Source organism: Pyrus communis, chromosome 7 (genome assembly GCF_963583255.1).
Source record: "Pyrus communis chromosome 7, drPyrComm1.1, whole genome shotgun sequence".
In the NCBI taxonomy this organism is placed as follows: domain Eukaryota; kingdom Viridiplantae; phylum Streptophyta; class Magnoliopsida; order Rosales; family Rosaceae; genus Pyrus; species Pyrus communis.
Window position 1 is genome coordinate 11,221,468 of NC_084809.1, and position 17,002 is coordinate 11,238,469.

Consider the following 17,002-nt stretch of genomic DNA (forward strand, 5'->3'; position numbering starts at 1 on the left):
AGGAGCGCGAAACTTAAACGAAGAAGAAAAGAGAAAATAAAAGAAAGAAGGGAGTTCTAATATTTCTTTTTCTTTTTAGTCTATTCTTTGATCATCTCATTTATTTGTTAAATGATAATGTTCATTAAGTGTACACTCATGAATTCCTACGACAAAGTAGATCAAATAGTCATTTAATCATTTCATTCACACGTTTTATGTTAAACAAAAGTTTATTGACAATGTCTTCGATATAGTATTATGAAGACTTAAAAATTGTTGGAGTTAATTATATTTGAATTTTGTACATGCAGCAAGTTGAGCTCAAGAATGTTAATTAATAAAGAAACAAATGAAATATCGAATGCTTTGACGAAGTTGATTGAGTCATAAAATATACGATTCTTCCTACTAGTCTTCCACTCGTCCTATAGGGTAGCTTAGTTGTAAGGAATGGGTTTGCTTGAGAAGGGTTGTAAGTTTGTATTTATTTAGCAAAGAGAAGATTTTAATCTTTTCCCTTAATTTTCCTTCACCAATTACCCCATTTATTGCTTGTCCTATTATTTATTTACACTTTTTTATTAAACAAATGATAAAAAATTTTAATATACGTGGCGATATGTTTTCTTACTTAAAATAAGGTATAAGTTATGCATAAAGAAAGACGTAAACATAAGAGAGAAAGAATGTGATTTCTTTAAAAATATGATAATGGATTAGGCGAGTCGAGTTACATACAAATAAAACAAAAGTCCCACCAAAAATTACCTTGATGATCAATTCCATAATTGGCTAAGGCACATCATCAAGTCGAGTCGAAAGAAAATGAACTACAAGAGAAGAATTCAATTCATAAAAGTGCAAACCCTTGTCCCAAGCAAGATTGGACTGTCCGACAAACATCATGCCCAATAACCATCAGGACTAGGAGCAGCATCTGGGATCGATAGAGAAAACAGTAAGTCGAACCTCATCAAAAGAAGGAATAGCTAAAAGCGAAGCATTATGATCATCATTCACCAAGTGAGGAATTTAACGTGACACCAAACCTGTGTCAGTAGTAAACCCGTCATCACGAAAGATACTTGAGAAATAATCAACCACATGGGATCGAAGAGTTTCAACATTACTAACAAAATCCGTCCCAATTTTTAGAAAGAAAATCTACAATAAGGGGATGAGGGAGTGAACTAAGTCTTACAATGGATTTGCCATAATAATGTGATTCAACTTCGCCTTTGGTGAAAATTGAACTTAAAACCTTTCACTTACAAGTGAAGAGGATTACCACTAGACCGTTGTACCAAGTGACACGTGTAGGTTGAACTTTTGCCATAAAAAGTACTCAATGTTACGATCACCATCCTTTAGCCATTTCACACGAATTTTTGCCATAGGGTACAATTGTTTTGATTGAGAAGTTAGAACAAAGCGCAAAACCTTAACACAAGTCCAAACACATCTATTGACAGCCTTCAATAATAGCAAGTCTATTCTCTTTTTCTCTCGAGTCATTTTGTGGCATTGAGATTGAAAACAACACTCAGGACAAATTAGATGTTGAACCCAGTCAAACTCTATCTGAGTTTTGACACCAACACATTGTTTCTGGATGAATTAATGATCGATGAAGAAGCATTAGAACAAAGTGACGATCATAAAAAAGAAAATTAAATATTAATAAGTTAATTATCTTGAAATGAATGACTAAACATGATGTTAACGTGGCAGTTGCATGCAGCAGCAATGGGTCGGAATAACTACCAGAGTCTTAATTTCTCTTGTTGCATTTGCCTTCCATTGATGGGAACATGGAGCGAGTGTTCTCACCTCTCCGACCACTTTGCCCAATCATATAAATAACAATTATGTATTTCCTTGGGGGTCAACTATGCATGGGTGCTTCAATCACTTATCATTATTTGGTTTTTTACCCTCCAAGATATTTGTTAGGCCAATTACTTAACCAAATAATTAACCAAAGTAAAGATCTCTGGAGATGCAAGTGGCAGTGACTTGGGAGGGGGGCAATCAAATTGGTCAATTGAAACTAATTGTTTATGTAAAACTTCTCTAGATTGCAATTATTATCAATTTTTTTGCTTAATTCAAACATTTCTTTCTTTCAAACAAGTTGATTTTGGGAGGAGAGTGCTTGTTACATTCCATATCGTTCAGGGGAGTGGATCATATAGGCCTTATATGTATATTCATATCTCTACCTAGCACGAAACATTTTGGGAACTCACTGGCTTCGGGTTCCGTAGGAACTCCGAAGTTAAGCGAGTTCGCGCAAGAGCATTCCCATGATGGGTGACCTACTGGGAAGTTCTCGTGTAAGTTCCCAGAAACAAAACCGTGAGGGCGTGGTTAGGGCCCAAAACGGACAATACCATGCTACGGCGAAGTCGAGCCCGGGATGTGGTGGGGGCTCGAGCCGGGATGTGACAATTTGGTATCAGAGCCAATCCCTGCCCGGATGTGTGCCGACGAGGACGTCGGACCCCTAAGCGGGGTGGATTGTTACATCTCACATTGCCCAGGGGAGTTGATCTTGTAAGCCTTATATGTATATTCTCATCTTTACCTAGCACGAGGCTTTTTGGGAGCTCACTGGCTTCGAGTTCCGTAGGAACTTCGAAGTTAAGCGAGTTCGCGCGAGAGCATTCCTTTGATGGGTGACCCACTAGGAAAGTTCTCGTGTGAATTCCCAGAAACAAAATCGTGAGAGCGTGGTCGGAGCCTAAAACGGACAATATTGTGTTACGGCGGAGTCGAATCCGGAATGTGGTGGGGGCCCGGGCCGGGATGTGACGGTGCTTGTGTTATAGGTTTTCTTTTAATATAACGATATCTTTACACGAAAGGGTGAAGAAATATATTTGTATCGAATTTGTTATTTATGAGTTTCGAATATAAGATCTATCATTAGTTCAAAATCAAAGTAAGCGATAAACAAAAGAAATACAAAACTTTATTAATAAAAAAAAAAATTGTTAGAAAGCTACATAACTCGGAGAGACTACATCTTGACTGACTTATTTTCAAATGAATAACAAAACACCCTATTTATAGTAAACTAACTTTAATTCTATTGGCAAAGCCCGAAACCCAAACAAAAAAATAAACCTAATTATTAATATTTTTCAACATTACTAATAGGTGGCAAATAGGTTGAGTTTTACACCAACTAGTTTTTGATTTAGAAATATTTGCCTCTACTTAGTTGGAAGATATATTATGTTCAATTCATATAAATGGCCTATGATGATATTTATTTATGATGAGTTCGATCTAGTGGTCGTGGTAGTTTTATTATGGCAACTAGCCCGACCATTATGGTTCTTTTTTTTTTTTGTTGGGGAAAGGCCACTACGGTTTGAATCGACTAGTTCTGTCGGATTAATGCCTACTCTAAATCACATTGTAAGAGAGCTTTATGTACGTGAAAAGATAACATAGTTTTATATACGTGAAAATGATAACATGTCACAACATTTTTCTTTGTTTGAAAAAAAGAAGAAAAAACAACTAAGAGCATCTTCAAAAGAGATGTCAAAATGTTCAAATAAGTACTATAGTTAAAAAAAGTAGCAACTATGTTTTCTAACCAAAAAGTCAAATTTGATGTGGCATGACATGGATTGACATCACTCAACCTTGCTGCGAAAATAGACAACATCTTCAAATCTTTTTTAATTGATTATATTAATTGATTATTATTTTTGTTTTTATAATAAGTTAATGGAATAAATAATAATTTAATTTGACATATCCAAAAGATAAAAAATTAAAAAAAAAGCAAAATTACAAAATAAACTGTTAAATAATAATTATTATTTTTAAATTTAATATCTTCCTTAAAAATGCTCTAAGAAGTAAAGTAATAAGGCATCACGCCGTATTGTGTAGAAGTATACTTTTGGTTTTGAGTTTTAGAAGTGGAAAAGAGATCCTCTCTATATCCCTTCCACCAAGTCCATCAATCCGGATCCTTGAAATTTGATCAAACGGTTAAAGTTATTATAACTTTTAAAAGGGGCTCATATTTTTAGCCGTTAGATCAAATTTCAATGGCTCGGATTGATGAATTTGGTGGAAGAGATCTGGAGATAATCCTTTTCCTTAGAAGTGTATTAATTGTGCGGCTCGGGCTCCGCATCACGTACTAAGATGATCAAGAGATTCAAGAGAATGTAATTTGCTTATTTGTCGGCAGACCCCCAAAATGAAGGCCAAAAATGAACCCTAAATTTGAACATCCTGAGTTTAATAAATTTGAGTACTTTTCTTTTTGATTGGGTATGGATATTTTGTCAAAAGTAAATAATTCATTCATATTTGAACATAAACATTTACATTCGAAACTAAAATATTAAAAACTCGTTCAGGTTTAAACGCGCACTAATTTTTTACGGTGCCTAGAAACATACGCCGAGATTGCATGAGCCGTTTTATTACATACTCTAGATGCATAATGAAAACTCATCGATCCAAACTGAATCACACTCACAGGATATAATGGACTAAAAATAACAACAAAGTATAAATTGTTTTAGTATATATAATTCCGTAATAGGAAGTGTTCTTGGCACTCCAAAAATTTCATTATACACTCCTCACAAATGTATTTTTCTTTCCAAATATAGAAAGTTTGAAGTGTAGAATGAGATTTTTGGAGTGCCAATAACAATTCCATTCCGTAATTTGTAGAGAAAAAGACTAGTTGAGCAAAACAAAGCATATCTCTCCTTCAATGTCGCCCTGAGCATATGTTCTTTTACAAACATAAAATACACAAACTTAAATATTTCATTAAAAAAGCTTTTGTTAATATCTTCTCACTCTCGTAAGTTTGGACATTTTTAATTTGAGCTCTTACAAAAACAAAGTACAAAAATTAGAGATTTACGAAAAATTAAAAAAAATATGAAAAGTAAGTATTTCAGTACAAATTGATATGTAATTCCCCATTCACAAGAGGAGATCAACTTGAGAAAAGACATCATATTATTATTAGCATATTCTCACAAGTCACACCCATGATATATCATCTTAATATTTTTCCTTTTTTTCCTAATTTAATATTATTTTCCTTTTAAAATTGAATAATTAATGGAAATATAAGTCCCCTCCACCCCCACCCAAGTAAAAATAAAAAAATGCAAACCATAGGCCAAAAAGACAAAATTCCTCAAACAATGGAAATTAAATAATTTCTTCCCCTTTTTTTTATTCACAATAATTACCATATCAAAATTCCAAAATAAAAATAAATAAAATTGGTAAATCATGTGTTGACTCGGCGGGTCACGAATTTTTTGAGAAAATTAAAACAAAAAATAAAAAAAGAAGAGAAATTTCAAAATCAGCAAGGGAAATCAAATTTTCTTTATTTAATTATAAAATAAATGTGTATATATGAGGCATTATTATCAATTATTGTTAATATTGTTTTTTTTTTGTGTGGATACAGAAGCGGAAGCTGTCATTGCCTTTCTCTGTGTTTCCTGAGGATCTGAGGGAGACGCTTTCTCCCTCTGTCTGCTTTGCTTGATAAGCAAAACACAAAGTCAGAGACTTTCAGAGAGAGAGAGAGAGAGAGAGAGAGAGAGAGAGAGAGAGAGAGGAGAAAGATAGTTTCTTTGTTCTTCCAGGCTCTTAGCTTTTTTGTTTGTAATTTTAGTTTCCCTTTTGCTCTTTCAAAACTTTGTTGTACTCTGAATTTCAGAAACATATATGTACATACATATATATAATTATTGACTCTCCGTCTCTCATTGTGTACGTTTTTATATATATGTATATGTTTGTATATGTGCTGTGTGTACAAATTTGAGGTTTTTGGAGCTTTTGAGCAGTGAAGGGTGTTGGGTTTTGAAATTCAAGTGCTAAACAGGTTTGGAAAGCAATAAGCTTTTTTGCCCGGGCTTTTTGAGGCTCGGGTTGATCCGAAATCATGAACTCGGGGACAGGGCAACTCCCTCGTAATCGGGTCAACCCGGAACAACCCAGTTCCTGCTTTTTGCAGAAGTTCAAGCTCTACGAAACCCGCTCGGTACTAGATTTTTGCTAAATATAATGTTTTCTGTATATGCTTTGAATTGAATGTGTCTTGTTTTTTAAGGTTTGATCTGCTTTTGATTTTAAGGAATGCATAACATGAATCCTGCTAAATTGCTAATGTTAGTCTTGTGAAGCTGGATTTGACTTGAAGGACAAATATGTGAGATGTGAACAGTTTTCAAGTTTTGATTTTGATTGTTCAGAACTTAATTTTAGTCAACTTTATGATTTGAGTTTTTGAGTATTATTTAGTTTGAGTTCGTATACATTGAATTTTGTTGATGCGGATTTCTTGATGTTTTGGTATTGAATCTTTTTTTGTGCTGCTTCAGGAGTCTTTGCAAAACTTGACCCGCTGTCAATTTAATTTGATTCGTTATTGAAAATTCCGGCATTGAAGCTTGAATATATTGCTATGATATCTTTCCATTCCTGTTTGATTTGGAAATCTCATGTATTTTCAAATCTTTCGGATAGAAACTGGATGTTGATGGGTTTGGTTGTTGAAAGCTGTCTGTTTTGTTGCTCTCATTTTAGGAATATAGAAAAAATAGTGTAAATTCGTTGCTTCGTTTCTTTGTTTCACCTCTTTGTTGTGCCAATTGTTGAGACTACCGATTATTAATGACATTTTGTATGCAACAGAATTTTTATTTGATAGGAAGAGACAAATGCAGAACCTTTTGGAGGGTTCTAAAGATTAACAGATTGGATCCATCTGAGTTAGACATTCTTGAAGATCCTGCAACATACTCGGATAATGAGTGCTACGACCTCCTGAAACGGATAGATGAAGGAAACAAGTCAATGGGTGGACTTAAACTTATCACCAATTGTTATGGAATTGTTGGTAGGACTTCTTTGCATGGTTTTATACCTTTGCACATCTTTTGGTCTTAATTTAAATCTGAAGATATTTTCTTCTGATTTTAGGGTTCGTGAAATTTCTGGGACCTTATTACATGATAATTATTACAAAAAGAAGGAAAATTGGCACTATTTGTGGCCATACGATCTATGCAATTTCCAAGAGCGAGATGATTCCGGTTCCAAATCCTGCCGTGCGGTCAAAATTGGCCAATTCTAAGAATGATGAGAACAGGTCTTTTGTCCATTTTGCATGTAAATGTAATATGTACTTGGTACTTTTAAAGCGATTTAAGGGAGTAGTATTCAGAGTTTTAAATTGCCAATTTGTATTTCTATAAGAACCGTGCCATGGTGTTATGTTATTTAGGTTTCAATTAACTTGGCTAGTATAGTAGTAAAAAGTTCTTCACTGTGGAGGTAATCTCTGTACTCCATTGTTAATAGTTAATACACCCTTCAATGTGATATTAATGATGTGGACCTTCTCAATTCAGACTTGGTTCTTGTTCTTCTTCTACCTTAGTATGTCTTTGCTAAGATAAGGCAAATAATGAATCTTGTGGACTATTAATTTGGCATATACGAAATCTTTGTTGTTAGATCCTTCATTGTTAATACTGCTTTTTAGGGGCTATTGCCACTTGCCTTTCCAGTCCAAATCCTGCAAATATGCAGGGGCAAACTTCATTGCCATTGTGATGTAAATGTAATGAGGCAAGGTATCATCAGGTTTTTCACGGGGAAAACCACTTTCTTTCCTTTTCTCCTTTTTTTCCCCTTCTGGTTAATATCTTTACTTCAAATAGTTGTTTCATCAGTATATTGTCGCTTTCTATTTTTTATTTTTTTATTTTTTAATTATAAAGTTAATTATCGATATACATTATTCCTCATTTTCCTTTTCTTGTTGAAATAGATACAAGAAGCTCCTATGCACGTTGGACCTCACAAAGGACTTCTTTTTCAGCTATTCATACAATATTATGTCTAGTCTTCAAAAGAATATATGTGATAGGAAGACGGGATCATCCCTTTATGAAACAATGTTTGTTTGGAATGAGTATTTGACACATGGAATCCGATATTATCTGAAGAATACTCTCTGGACAGTTGCTTTAGTGTATGGATTCTTTAAACAGGTAAGAACGCCAAATCCATCATTGGCACTACTTCAAACTAGAAATTTATTGATTGCTTCCTGGAATTTTGTTTTGCATTTAGTTCTAAGCTTATTATTCCTTTATGTGATGAGTCTTTTCTAATTATTCAAAGTAATCTTGGTTGCTGTTATGATATATAGTGATTAATGCAAAATTTCTTCCTTAAAAGTTTTTCTTGAAGAAACTTTGTGCGCATTGTTTGGTACATTTTTGGGTAATATTTTCAATGGCTTCGTGCTTTGGTATCCAGGTGAATCTTTCTGTATCTGGCAGGGATTTCAAGTTGACCCTCATTGCCAGACGTTCACGTCACTTTGCTGGCACCAGGTTTGGACACTGCTACTGCCTGTTTTCTGTATTAATTAATGGTTACTGCTAAGTTCCTTACAAATATACATTTGCATTCCCGTGTGTGCAGATATCTAAAGCGAGGTGTAAATGAGAAAGGTAAAGTAGCTAATGATGTTGAGACAGAACAGCTTGTTATTGAAGATGCTCCTGAAGGACACCCAGTACGAATAAGTTCTGTTGTGCAGCACCGAGGATCAATTCCCCTTTTCTGGTCCCAGGAAACCTCTCGACTAAATATCAAACCTGACATAATACGTATGACTCCGGCAAACCCACTTGTTTTATTTTCTGTGGTGGTTCTCATACATTCCACTGATATTTTATCTTTTGCCAGTATCAAGGAAGGATCATAACTACGAGGCCACAAGACTTCATTTTGAAAATCTTGTCCAGAGATATGGAGACCCAATAATTATTTTGAATCTGATTAAGGTAGCACTAGTTTATTTTACAGGCATCAATGCTTCTCGTTTTGCTATCCTTGTATATAAATTTTAAACTAAATCTGATCGTCCTTCCAACTCTCTTCTCATCTTTTCTCCTATAATTGATCGTTCTTTTCAGACAAATGAGAAGAAACCTCGAGAAACAATTCTCCGTGCAGAGTTTTCACATGCCATCAGATTTATCAATAGGAGTTTACCAAAAGAGAGTCGCCTGAGGTTTCTCCATTGGGATCTGCACAAACATGCCAGAAGGTATTTGACTTTCCCTTTTCCTATGATAGGTAGAAAGAACGTCTTTAGTTAAAATTATGGTTGGGATTAATTGAACTGTATCATTTACAGCAAAGCTACCAATGTATTGGCACATCTCGGAAAAGTTGCTACATATGCATTGGGATTGACCGGAATCTTCTATTGTCAAGTAAACCCCATTTTTAGGCCTGAGGGATTATCTGGCTTTGAGTAAGTTCTTATCAAGACTCAAGATATTGCTTTTTCAGCTTGGTATTCCTTGTTATATGCTTTGTTGTCCAGTAGTTTTATATATCAATATATACAATAGCAGGCATTTGGAAGTATTGTGTGCACAAAAGCACTTGCAAGCTATTTACAATGCTGACAATTTTGATGAGATGCAGGAAAAATGATGATGCCGATGACTGCTTGTCCCATAGCTGTTCAAGTAAAGATGAGGATGCTGATAGCCGAGAAGCAGAAATTAGCAATGGTAGTGATGGTGATGGTGCAAGCATGAATTGCAATATCACAAGCATGATGTTTCAGAAAGGAGTCCTGAGGACCAATTGCATAGACTGTTTAGATCGCACAAATGTCGCCCAATATTCTTATGGGCTAGTTGCTCTTGGACATCAGCTGCATGCTTTAGGATTTATAGAATCTCCCGATATTGATCTGGATAACCCTCTGGCTGAGGACTTGATGAGAGTTTATGAGTCAATGGGTGACATACTTGCACTACAATATGGCGGCTCTCCAGCGCATAATAAGGTAACTTAAAATACATGATTCTAGATCTCAACTTCCACTGCTGGTATCCGGTAAATAAAAGTAACGTGATGGATTAAAACTGGGAAGATGGAAGTAGTAATTTTAACTAAGTTACCTTGAAATCATTTATGTGTCTTATATTTGTTTATTGGTGGATCCTCCCCTGTGATATTCTGGTTACACGTTCCAGGGTTTTAAGGTTGCTCTGCCTTTTCCCAATACCTTGGCCCTATAAATGGTCTTATTGTGTCGGTTGATTTTTATGTTTTTTGTTGATCTGAAACAGATATTCTCTGAGACTAGAGGCCAGTGGAAGGCAGCAACGCAGTCCCAGGAGTTCTTTAGAACTATACAGCGGTTCTACAGTAATGCTTACGTGGATGGTGTGAAACAAGATGCTATTAATGTGTAAGTCAAAAGATGCCACTCTTATACTTGGTCCATCTGCATTTGTGACACACCCCGATCCCGATGTCCATGGGACATCTGGATGACCACATGCTAGCTGACACCCGAGGGTGACAAAAGCCATTTAATTAATGCAAATGCTGAGAACATGTGAACATGCATATAAATTTCGCTTAATGGCTTGCGTCACCCTTGGGTGTCGGCTAGCACGTGACCATCCCGATGTCCCTCGGACATCGGGATCCGGGCGTGTCAAGTTGAGTAATGTAAGCTAACAGGTGCACTATTTCACTGTATAATTCTGCAGATTCCTAGGGTACTTTCAACCACAACCGGGTAAACCACAACTGTGGGAATTGAATTCGGATCAGCACTACAATGTTGGGAGGTATGACCGTAATTTTGCTAATAACAATGCTATGTGTTCGTTCTTTGCAGTCGAAATAGGGAGACCACCATTGTAAAAAGAAAATATATGCACACACGTATCCATATGTCAATGTTTTTATTTTTGTTGGAGAATAGTGTCCCACGTGGGTGGGAGATAGTGGTTAGTTGGGGCAATATTGGTATTTTGGTGGTGGGTTATGATGGGTCTAAAACGTTTTTCAATTTTAAGTTCAAGATATCTGATATCTCGGTGGATGATATTTAGGGTGACAATAATTCTCAGCTTATGACTCTATTAGAAAGATGAGTAGATTAATACTATGGTTTCTTATTAGCAGAAAAGAAAAAGAAAAAGAAAAAAAAATCAATATTGCGGTTTCTGTTTGTTTGATATTATCACGAGGAATAAATAGCCTATGACTTGCTCTACATATGACATTCAAGATGAATTTCTATGTATTTAGGTCGTTTATCAAAAGGTCACTATCTGAGGGCCATATTCTCGGTGAAAGTGATTCACCTATGGCAAGCACAGATGTTGGGCACAATCAACCTTTGTCTGAAATCGCACAAGGAAGTAACAGAGCAATTTCAGAGTCTGCACCAGCAATCTCAACTTGCGAAAGTGAGATATCCTATAGCAGGTATGCTTGCGTTGCAATTCATATACTCGTTTACCAGCTGTTGTAACAATATCAGGTTTCTAATGGCCAAACAAAAACATTCTAGTTTTTCTAAGCCAATAAATTTGATGGTTGTTCTATCTTTAAGCCTACAATAATTCCTTTCTTCCGGTCTAATAATTGCTGTTGTAGGTTTACCCCCTCAATGCCTTGCAAGCAGCTTTTTGGTGTGTTGCAAGAACACGAATGCCACCAGAGTGATCATATCATTTACGATGAACACGATGATGATTGCAACTTGTCAAATTTTCTGGATGCAGACTGGTTGTCCACATCAGGAAACTCCTGTGAAGAAGAATGTGGAAGGTACTTATTCCTACCCTCTAAAAAATGCATGCAGATTAGACTTGGCAATATATCATGAAAACTTTCTAGTTATGAGGACTGACAATTGATTGGCAATAGGTCTATGACCAGCCTTTCCTCGGAGAATCTTGTGAATGGACCAAAGATTGAAACGAGCACTTCTGCAAGTGAATCTGGATCCACGAGAAAGGTAAACTATTATCATCATCTTGCTGGGATTGGCACGAAATATTGAAATAGTGAAAAAGTGTACCATTTGCATTAATTTAGAAAAGATTAACAGATTTCCAGATGAAAAGACGGAAGATTAGTTGGTTATACCATTCTACTGCCCTTACGTAAGTAGAACTCTGTCGTAGCATCCTTTTTTCAGTAGTGACCAAGTGGTGATGGCTAGTTTGCTTAATAAAGTTGGAGGAAAAGAGTTGGACCTTGGACTTTATCCATTGACGTTGTGTATTATTCAAATTTTAGTATTAATTGGTTTCTATCGCTGCAGAACTGTTGCCTCCATAAGATGTTTTATAGACTTCCATATCCTGTTAGACTTGTCATCTTTGTACTCCATGTGTTAGAGCAGTGAACCAAATTGTTAACGTCTTTTATTTGTCGTGATTATTAGGGAAAAGAGCAATACGAATCAGAGGTCAGTCGTGATAATGTGACACCCACATATTCAGAGAGCTTCATGGACTGGGTAGCTAACGGGGAGTTGCTGTTTCTTTGAAGCTAACTCAAAGGTTTTGCCTCGTAACTTTAACTCAACCCGTCCGAAGGATTTGGGTTCTTGTACAGAAAATAAATGTTAAGAATGTCACCAACCAAAAGAGCATAGTACTGGGATTTGCTGAGAAATTGATTCTTCAAGGTGAAAACTAATTCTTTGGTAGACTTTACAGTTTACCTTGTCATATGGTCCATTGTCATGATAGGGGAAGTAGCAATAAGCAACCCGTATAGTTCTCAACTCCACCGCTTCTTGGAGGTTCTAATATCTCTAAAAATTATTTACTTGTGAATTTTATTAGATAGCAACAGATTTCCTCCTCTCAATTCAATATGCAGGTTCAGATTTTGTTTCATTTCATTTTCTTTCTCATGTTTATTTATCGAGCAAACTTTGTATTACCCATCTGTGCACGTCAGCGCTGATGTTCATATCATGTAGTGTCAGGGAAGTGATTTTCACACACCCCATTTTCTCCCTACACACTTTCTTTAATTCCGCTCAATTTATTCATTCTAAAGGCGACGGAAAAGGAAGGTGCGTAGAAGGAGAAATGGATGTCTGAAAATCATTTTCCAATATTTATCTCCTTGAAAAGTAAAATGCTATTGGACTGCATCTCCGCTTGTATGCGAATGTCAAGTAAAGTTACTGGGTATCAGTTGGAAATGTTAAGAAAAGCAAATAGAGTTTCGAAGCAAGCGAGGTGAAGCTGAAACGTTGATCGGATTGGATAGCTCTTTGTCGACCTACTCCCGCGCATCAAATTCCGACCAACAACTTGGAGGTGTATAGCTGTGTGGTTCAAGGCATTGGTTTGCTAAGTTGGCACACCAGCAGATTGTGTCCCGGTTGAACCCCATTTCCGAGTAGTCTGCAACATTTGAGAGTGCTTCTTTCTTTCTTTCTTTTCTTTTTTTTTTTTTTTTTTGGTGGTTAGAAAGGGATGGTCGTTTCATGACCCTGCTGCATTACGTTCACTCGTACGGGCTGGGCATGTTACAAGGTCAACCCGACCCTAGTCATCATTTACAATATGGGGTCGGGTTAAACTCAACCCAACCTGTGGGTGAACTTGGGTTAAACTTGGGGTTGTCCAATTTTATCACAAGGTGGATAATAAATGGATTCAACACAATCGTGATAATTGGGGTTAAATCCATCCAAAAAGGATGGCTCATCCAAAACTAAGCGCTCGTTTGGAATTATATTAAAATGGTTAAAAGTGTTTTTGATGAAAATGATTTTGGATGAACACTTGAAGTGCTTTTGAAACTCAAAAATATTTTCTTTAAAAACTATTTCAGTAATTTTAAAAGCACTTTTAAGGAAACCTTCACAAACTGAACATGTTATAAAATGATAAGTCACTACCTTGAAGAGTTGCAATTGAGAAAAAAGGAACGCCAAAAAAAAAAGAAAAGAAAAGATAAAAGAGTCCTGCAACCTAACCCAAATTGCTGCTCATAAACACGTTGTAGTAAGAAAAAAATTGAATAATTCACGAAGTCCTGCAACCTGACACATCGCTAAATATTACCCAAGTCTCGTATCAATCAAACAATACAAATGAAGAGTTTTTCACCATAAAATTGATTGGCAATACAAAGATGTTCAACATCAATCCACACTTAAAATGCATGCAAAGTCCTTTGTTTTTCCGACATGGCATTCATGCCCTCGACAAAAACTTTGAGCATCGTCATACAATCCACAGTTTTGAGCGTACTTTCATAGAGACGTTTATGCAGGCAAACGGCGACAGTAGTGGGTGCAGTGGTGGTGCAATAGCAGGGGAGTGACTGTCCAAAAATCACATAAACTGCGTAAACAAGGTTGGCGCAGAAAGCACTGTTGATTATTATTTGCAACAATATAAGATGGTTAAGAAAGCATATATATTAATAAGGATAACATTGTCAACATCTCCAAGAAAACTCAATTCTACAGCTTAACAGTTTAAAAACCAATCCATTTTTCAGAAATGGAATCATAATCCCTTTTCGAAACCCAAAGAGGAAGAAAATCTAGCCGATTACAAATGATTCGACACATTGTGGTGACCAAAATTTCCTTTATTCCCAGCCGGTTGGAGCGGGAACTCCACCTTCAACAATGGGGGCAGTAGCCAGAGCCTGTGGTGGTGGAACAGCCGAATCCCATCCATCTGCTACTACTGGTGCTGCAAAACATAAACGGGATAAGTCAGAATAGGTACACGGGCGAACAAAGAAGTTCAAGGATATCCCAGGTAGCAAGCATAAATATTTCTAACATCCAGCAAAGTCTGCAGGGAAATGAGCTAACCACAGCAAATGGATAATTTGCATAGAGCGTGGCAAAACAATAACAGTTTAGAAAAAATAAGCAGCAAAAACAGGGGTAGATAATACAAACTCAAGCGCAACAATTCAAGCACAAACTTTTAATAATAAAATGGTTTGGGAAGTGAAACCTGCTTCTACGGTCCAGCCAGGAGCTGCAGGGATGGGTGCAGATGCATCCGTTGGCCACTGAGCATCAGATATTTGGGCAGACCAATCACCGCCAACAGGGGCAGAGAAATCGTTTCCGTACTCAATTGCTGCAGTTTCTTCTTCTTTTTCCTTGGCCTCCTCAGGATCTCTATAGAAGAATAGATCAACCTGCAAAAAGAAGTTTGGGCGAAAATGAAGCTTAGAGACAATTCTAAATATGCTCAATTACAAAATAATGCTCAAATATTGTTCAACATTAGTATTCTATGCTTACCATAACATCCCACTTGTGACCAGGAAGGAGTGAACCACGCATTTGCAAGACCATCCTTGCTAGGAGCCAGAAAAGGCATCCTATGCTGTGCTTGCCCTTGTTATTGGCTGGGATGCCAATATCAACATAACGCATAGGAGAATCAGTGTCACAGAAAGCAATGGTGGGAATGTTTCCGAGAGCAGCTTCCTTAATAGGCTGCCGATACATAGAGAATATTAGTACACATTGAAAGAAAAAAAGCAGAACAGAAGTGGGGAATAATAGAACTACATAGTATCACATACATGATCACAAATAAATTACAATTCAAACTAATTTACGGTTGCAACTGTCTACAAATGAACATATACAAAACACGCAAAACCACGAGAAATGAAAGAAGATCATCACCTGGCTGTCAGTTCGTGGATCGGTCAAAATGAGAAGACGGGGTTCATTGAATGATGTCTGGAGCTGATTGGTAAAAGTACCGGGAGTGTGCCTGCCAGCAATTGCATTGGCACCAGTGTGCTGAGCAAATTTCAGTACAGCCCTCTGACCGTATGGCCTTGCGGACTGCACAATGATGTCCTTTGGGTTTTCAATCGCAACAATCACTCTCGCTGCCAGCTGCAGCTTGTCCCATGTTTTCCCAAGATTAATGATATAGATTCCTGAAAATGACCAAATAAGTGATTGAGAACTAAATCATGAAAATAAAACGCTATGTTCGTATAACAATCAGCTGCTTAAAAACACATATGGCGTATCATCGCACTTCACAACTAAATCATGACCACACAACCCAAATCATACAGTTCCTTGCTCGTGCAGCTTGACAACAAACCCGTGCAATCGAAAAATAAAAACATAACCTTGACAGCAACGAATCGACATAACATACACAGCCATTTTCTAAAATCAACTACTACAGTGAACACAATGAAGCTGCTTAAATAGGGAAAAATGAATTCTAATTCAAAGTAAAAGAAGCGCAACAAAATATACCAACAAGAACAAATAACACCATAGCTATAATAATACCCATATACCAGATCTAGCACAAACATATTCAGCATAAATTAGAAAATACCCCCCATTTCTGACACCGCAAAACAAACAAAACATATTCAAAAATCTGAAATTTCATATTATATTACCAAAAAATTAGCATAAATATAAGTAAAAATGAGGAAGATTAAGGAGGAGATATGATGCATACCATCGTTGCGTCTCTTGAAGACGTATCTTTCCATCTGAAAGTCGCAGTTTTTGGTGCCCAGATGGACTTCGGCGGCCAACATCATCTGAATGTCAGCCTCCTTCTGAGAGAGCTGACGCGGTGCTGCGGCGGTGGTAGCCATCGTCGAGACTTCAACAGATAGAGGGGGAAGATGAGCCTCCGGCCGATTTTCTATGCGAGAGTGAGGCGAGGCTGCGAGAGTGGGGGGCTGCGGGTTTGCTCGCTTTATCGGGAGGCTGCGAGCGAAAAACCCTAGGAGGAGAACTAAGATTTCTACTTCCGTACTATCTCAGCCGTTGGATAACACCAACGGCTAGATTTGTAGAAGTCAATGATCTGCCGGTTTAGAGTTTTTCACTTTTTTATTTTTATTTTTTTTATTTTTTATTTTTAATTTAATTTAAAGAATTGGTGATGCTTTTAAACATAAGTTCGGTGATATTCATTTTCATTTGGAAGTGGAAGTGAGATAGATTTGTAGAAGTCAATGATATGCCGGTTTAGAGTTTTTTTTTCAATTTTTTTTTTTAATTTAAAGAATTGGTGATGCTTCGAAACATATTAACCAATCAGTACTATGATCTAGTGATATTCCTCTTCATCTGGAAGTGAGAAGTTTTAGGTTCGAA

At 36.6% G+C, this 17,002-nt stretch overlaps 2 protein-coding genes across 2 annotated transcripts; one reads left to right on the top strand and one right to left on the bottom strand.

The window, feature by feature from the left end:
- Positions 1-5,443: 5,443 nt before the first annotated feature.
- On the top strand, positions 5,444-12,750 carry LOC137739230 (phosphoinositide phosphatase SAC2-like). Its single transcript, XM_068478781.1, has 16 exons — positions 5,444-6,040; positions 6,694-6,898; positions 6,982-7,150; positions 7,835-8,057; positions 8,329-8,405; positions 8,497-8,684; positions 8,764-8,861; positions 8,994-9,127; positions 9,218-9,337; positions 9,514-9,883; positions 10,170-10,291; positions 10,599-10,679; positions 11,146-11,325; positions 11,497-11,670; positions 11,770-11,860; positions 12,293-12,750. Exons 1-16 carry the CDS (start codon positions 5,942-5,944, stop codon positions 12,395-12,397), a joined length of 2,436 nt encoding a protein of 811 aa, XP_068334882.1. The 5' UTR covers positions 5,444-5,941; the 3' UTR covers positions 12,398-12,750.
- Positions 12,751-14,278: 1,528 nt separating this feature from the next.
- On the bottom strand, positions 14,279-16,612 carry LOC137738824 (small ribosomal subunit protein uS2-like). Its single transcript, XM_068478297.1, has 5 exons — positions 16,353-16,612; positions 15,542-15,804; positions 15,149-15,346; positions 14,853-15,042; positions 14,279-14,579 (listed from the first exon to the last, which is right to left on the bottom strand). Exons 1-5 carry the CDS (start codon positions 16,492-16,494, stop codon positions 14,473-14,475), a joined length of 900 nt encoding a protein of 299 aa, XP_068334398.1. The 5' UTR covers positions 16,495-16,612; the 3' UTR covers positions 14,279-14,472.
- Between the last annotated feature and the right edge of the window lie 390 nt (positions 16,613-17,002).

Excerpts from the sequence above, each read along its gene's own strand:
- LOC137738824 (XM_068478297.1), bottom strand. The coding sequence starts at position 16,494 with ATGGCTACCACCGCCGCAGCACCGCGTCAGCTCTCTCAGAAGGAGGCT. Across the intron at positions 15,805-16,352 it reads CTTCAAGAGACGCAACGATG|GAATCTATATCATTAATCTT; the intron begins GTATGCATCATA and ends GGTCATTTTCAG. Across the intron at positions 15,043-15,148 it reads GTCACAAGTGGGATGTTATG|GTTGATCTATTCTTCTATAG; the intron begins GTAAGCATAGAA and ends TTCTTTTTGCAG.
- LOC137739230 (XM_068478781.1), top strand. The coding sequence starts at position 5,942 with ATGAACTCGGGGACAGGGCAACTCCCTCGTAATCGGGTCAACCCGGAA. Across the intron at positions 8,862-8,993 it reads TTATTTTGAATCTGATTAAG|ACAAATGAGAAGAAACCTCG; the intron begins GTAGCACTAGTT and ends CGTTCTTTTCAG. Across the intron at positions 9,884-10,169 it reads GCTCTCCAGCGCATAATAAG|ATATTCTCTGAGACTAGAGG; the intron begins GTAACTTAAAAT and ends GATCTGAAACAG.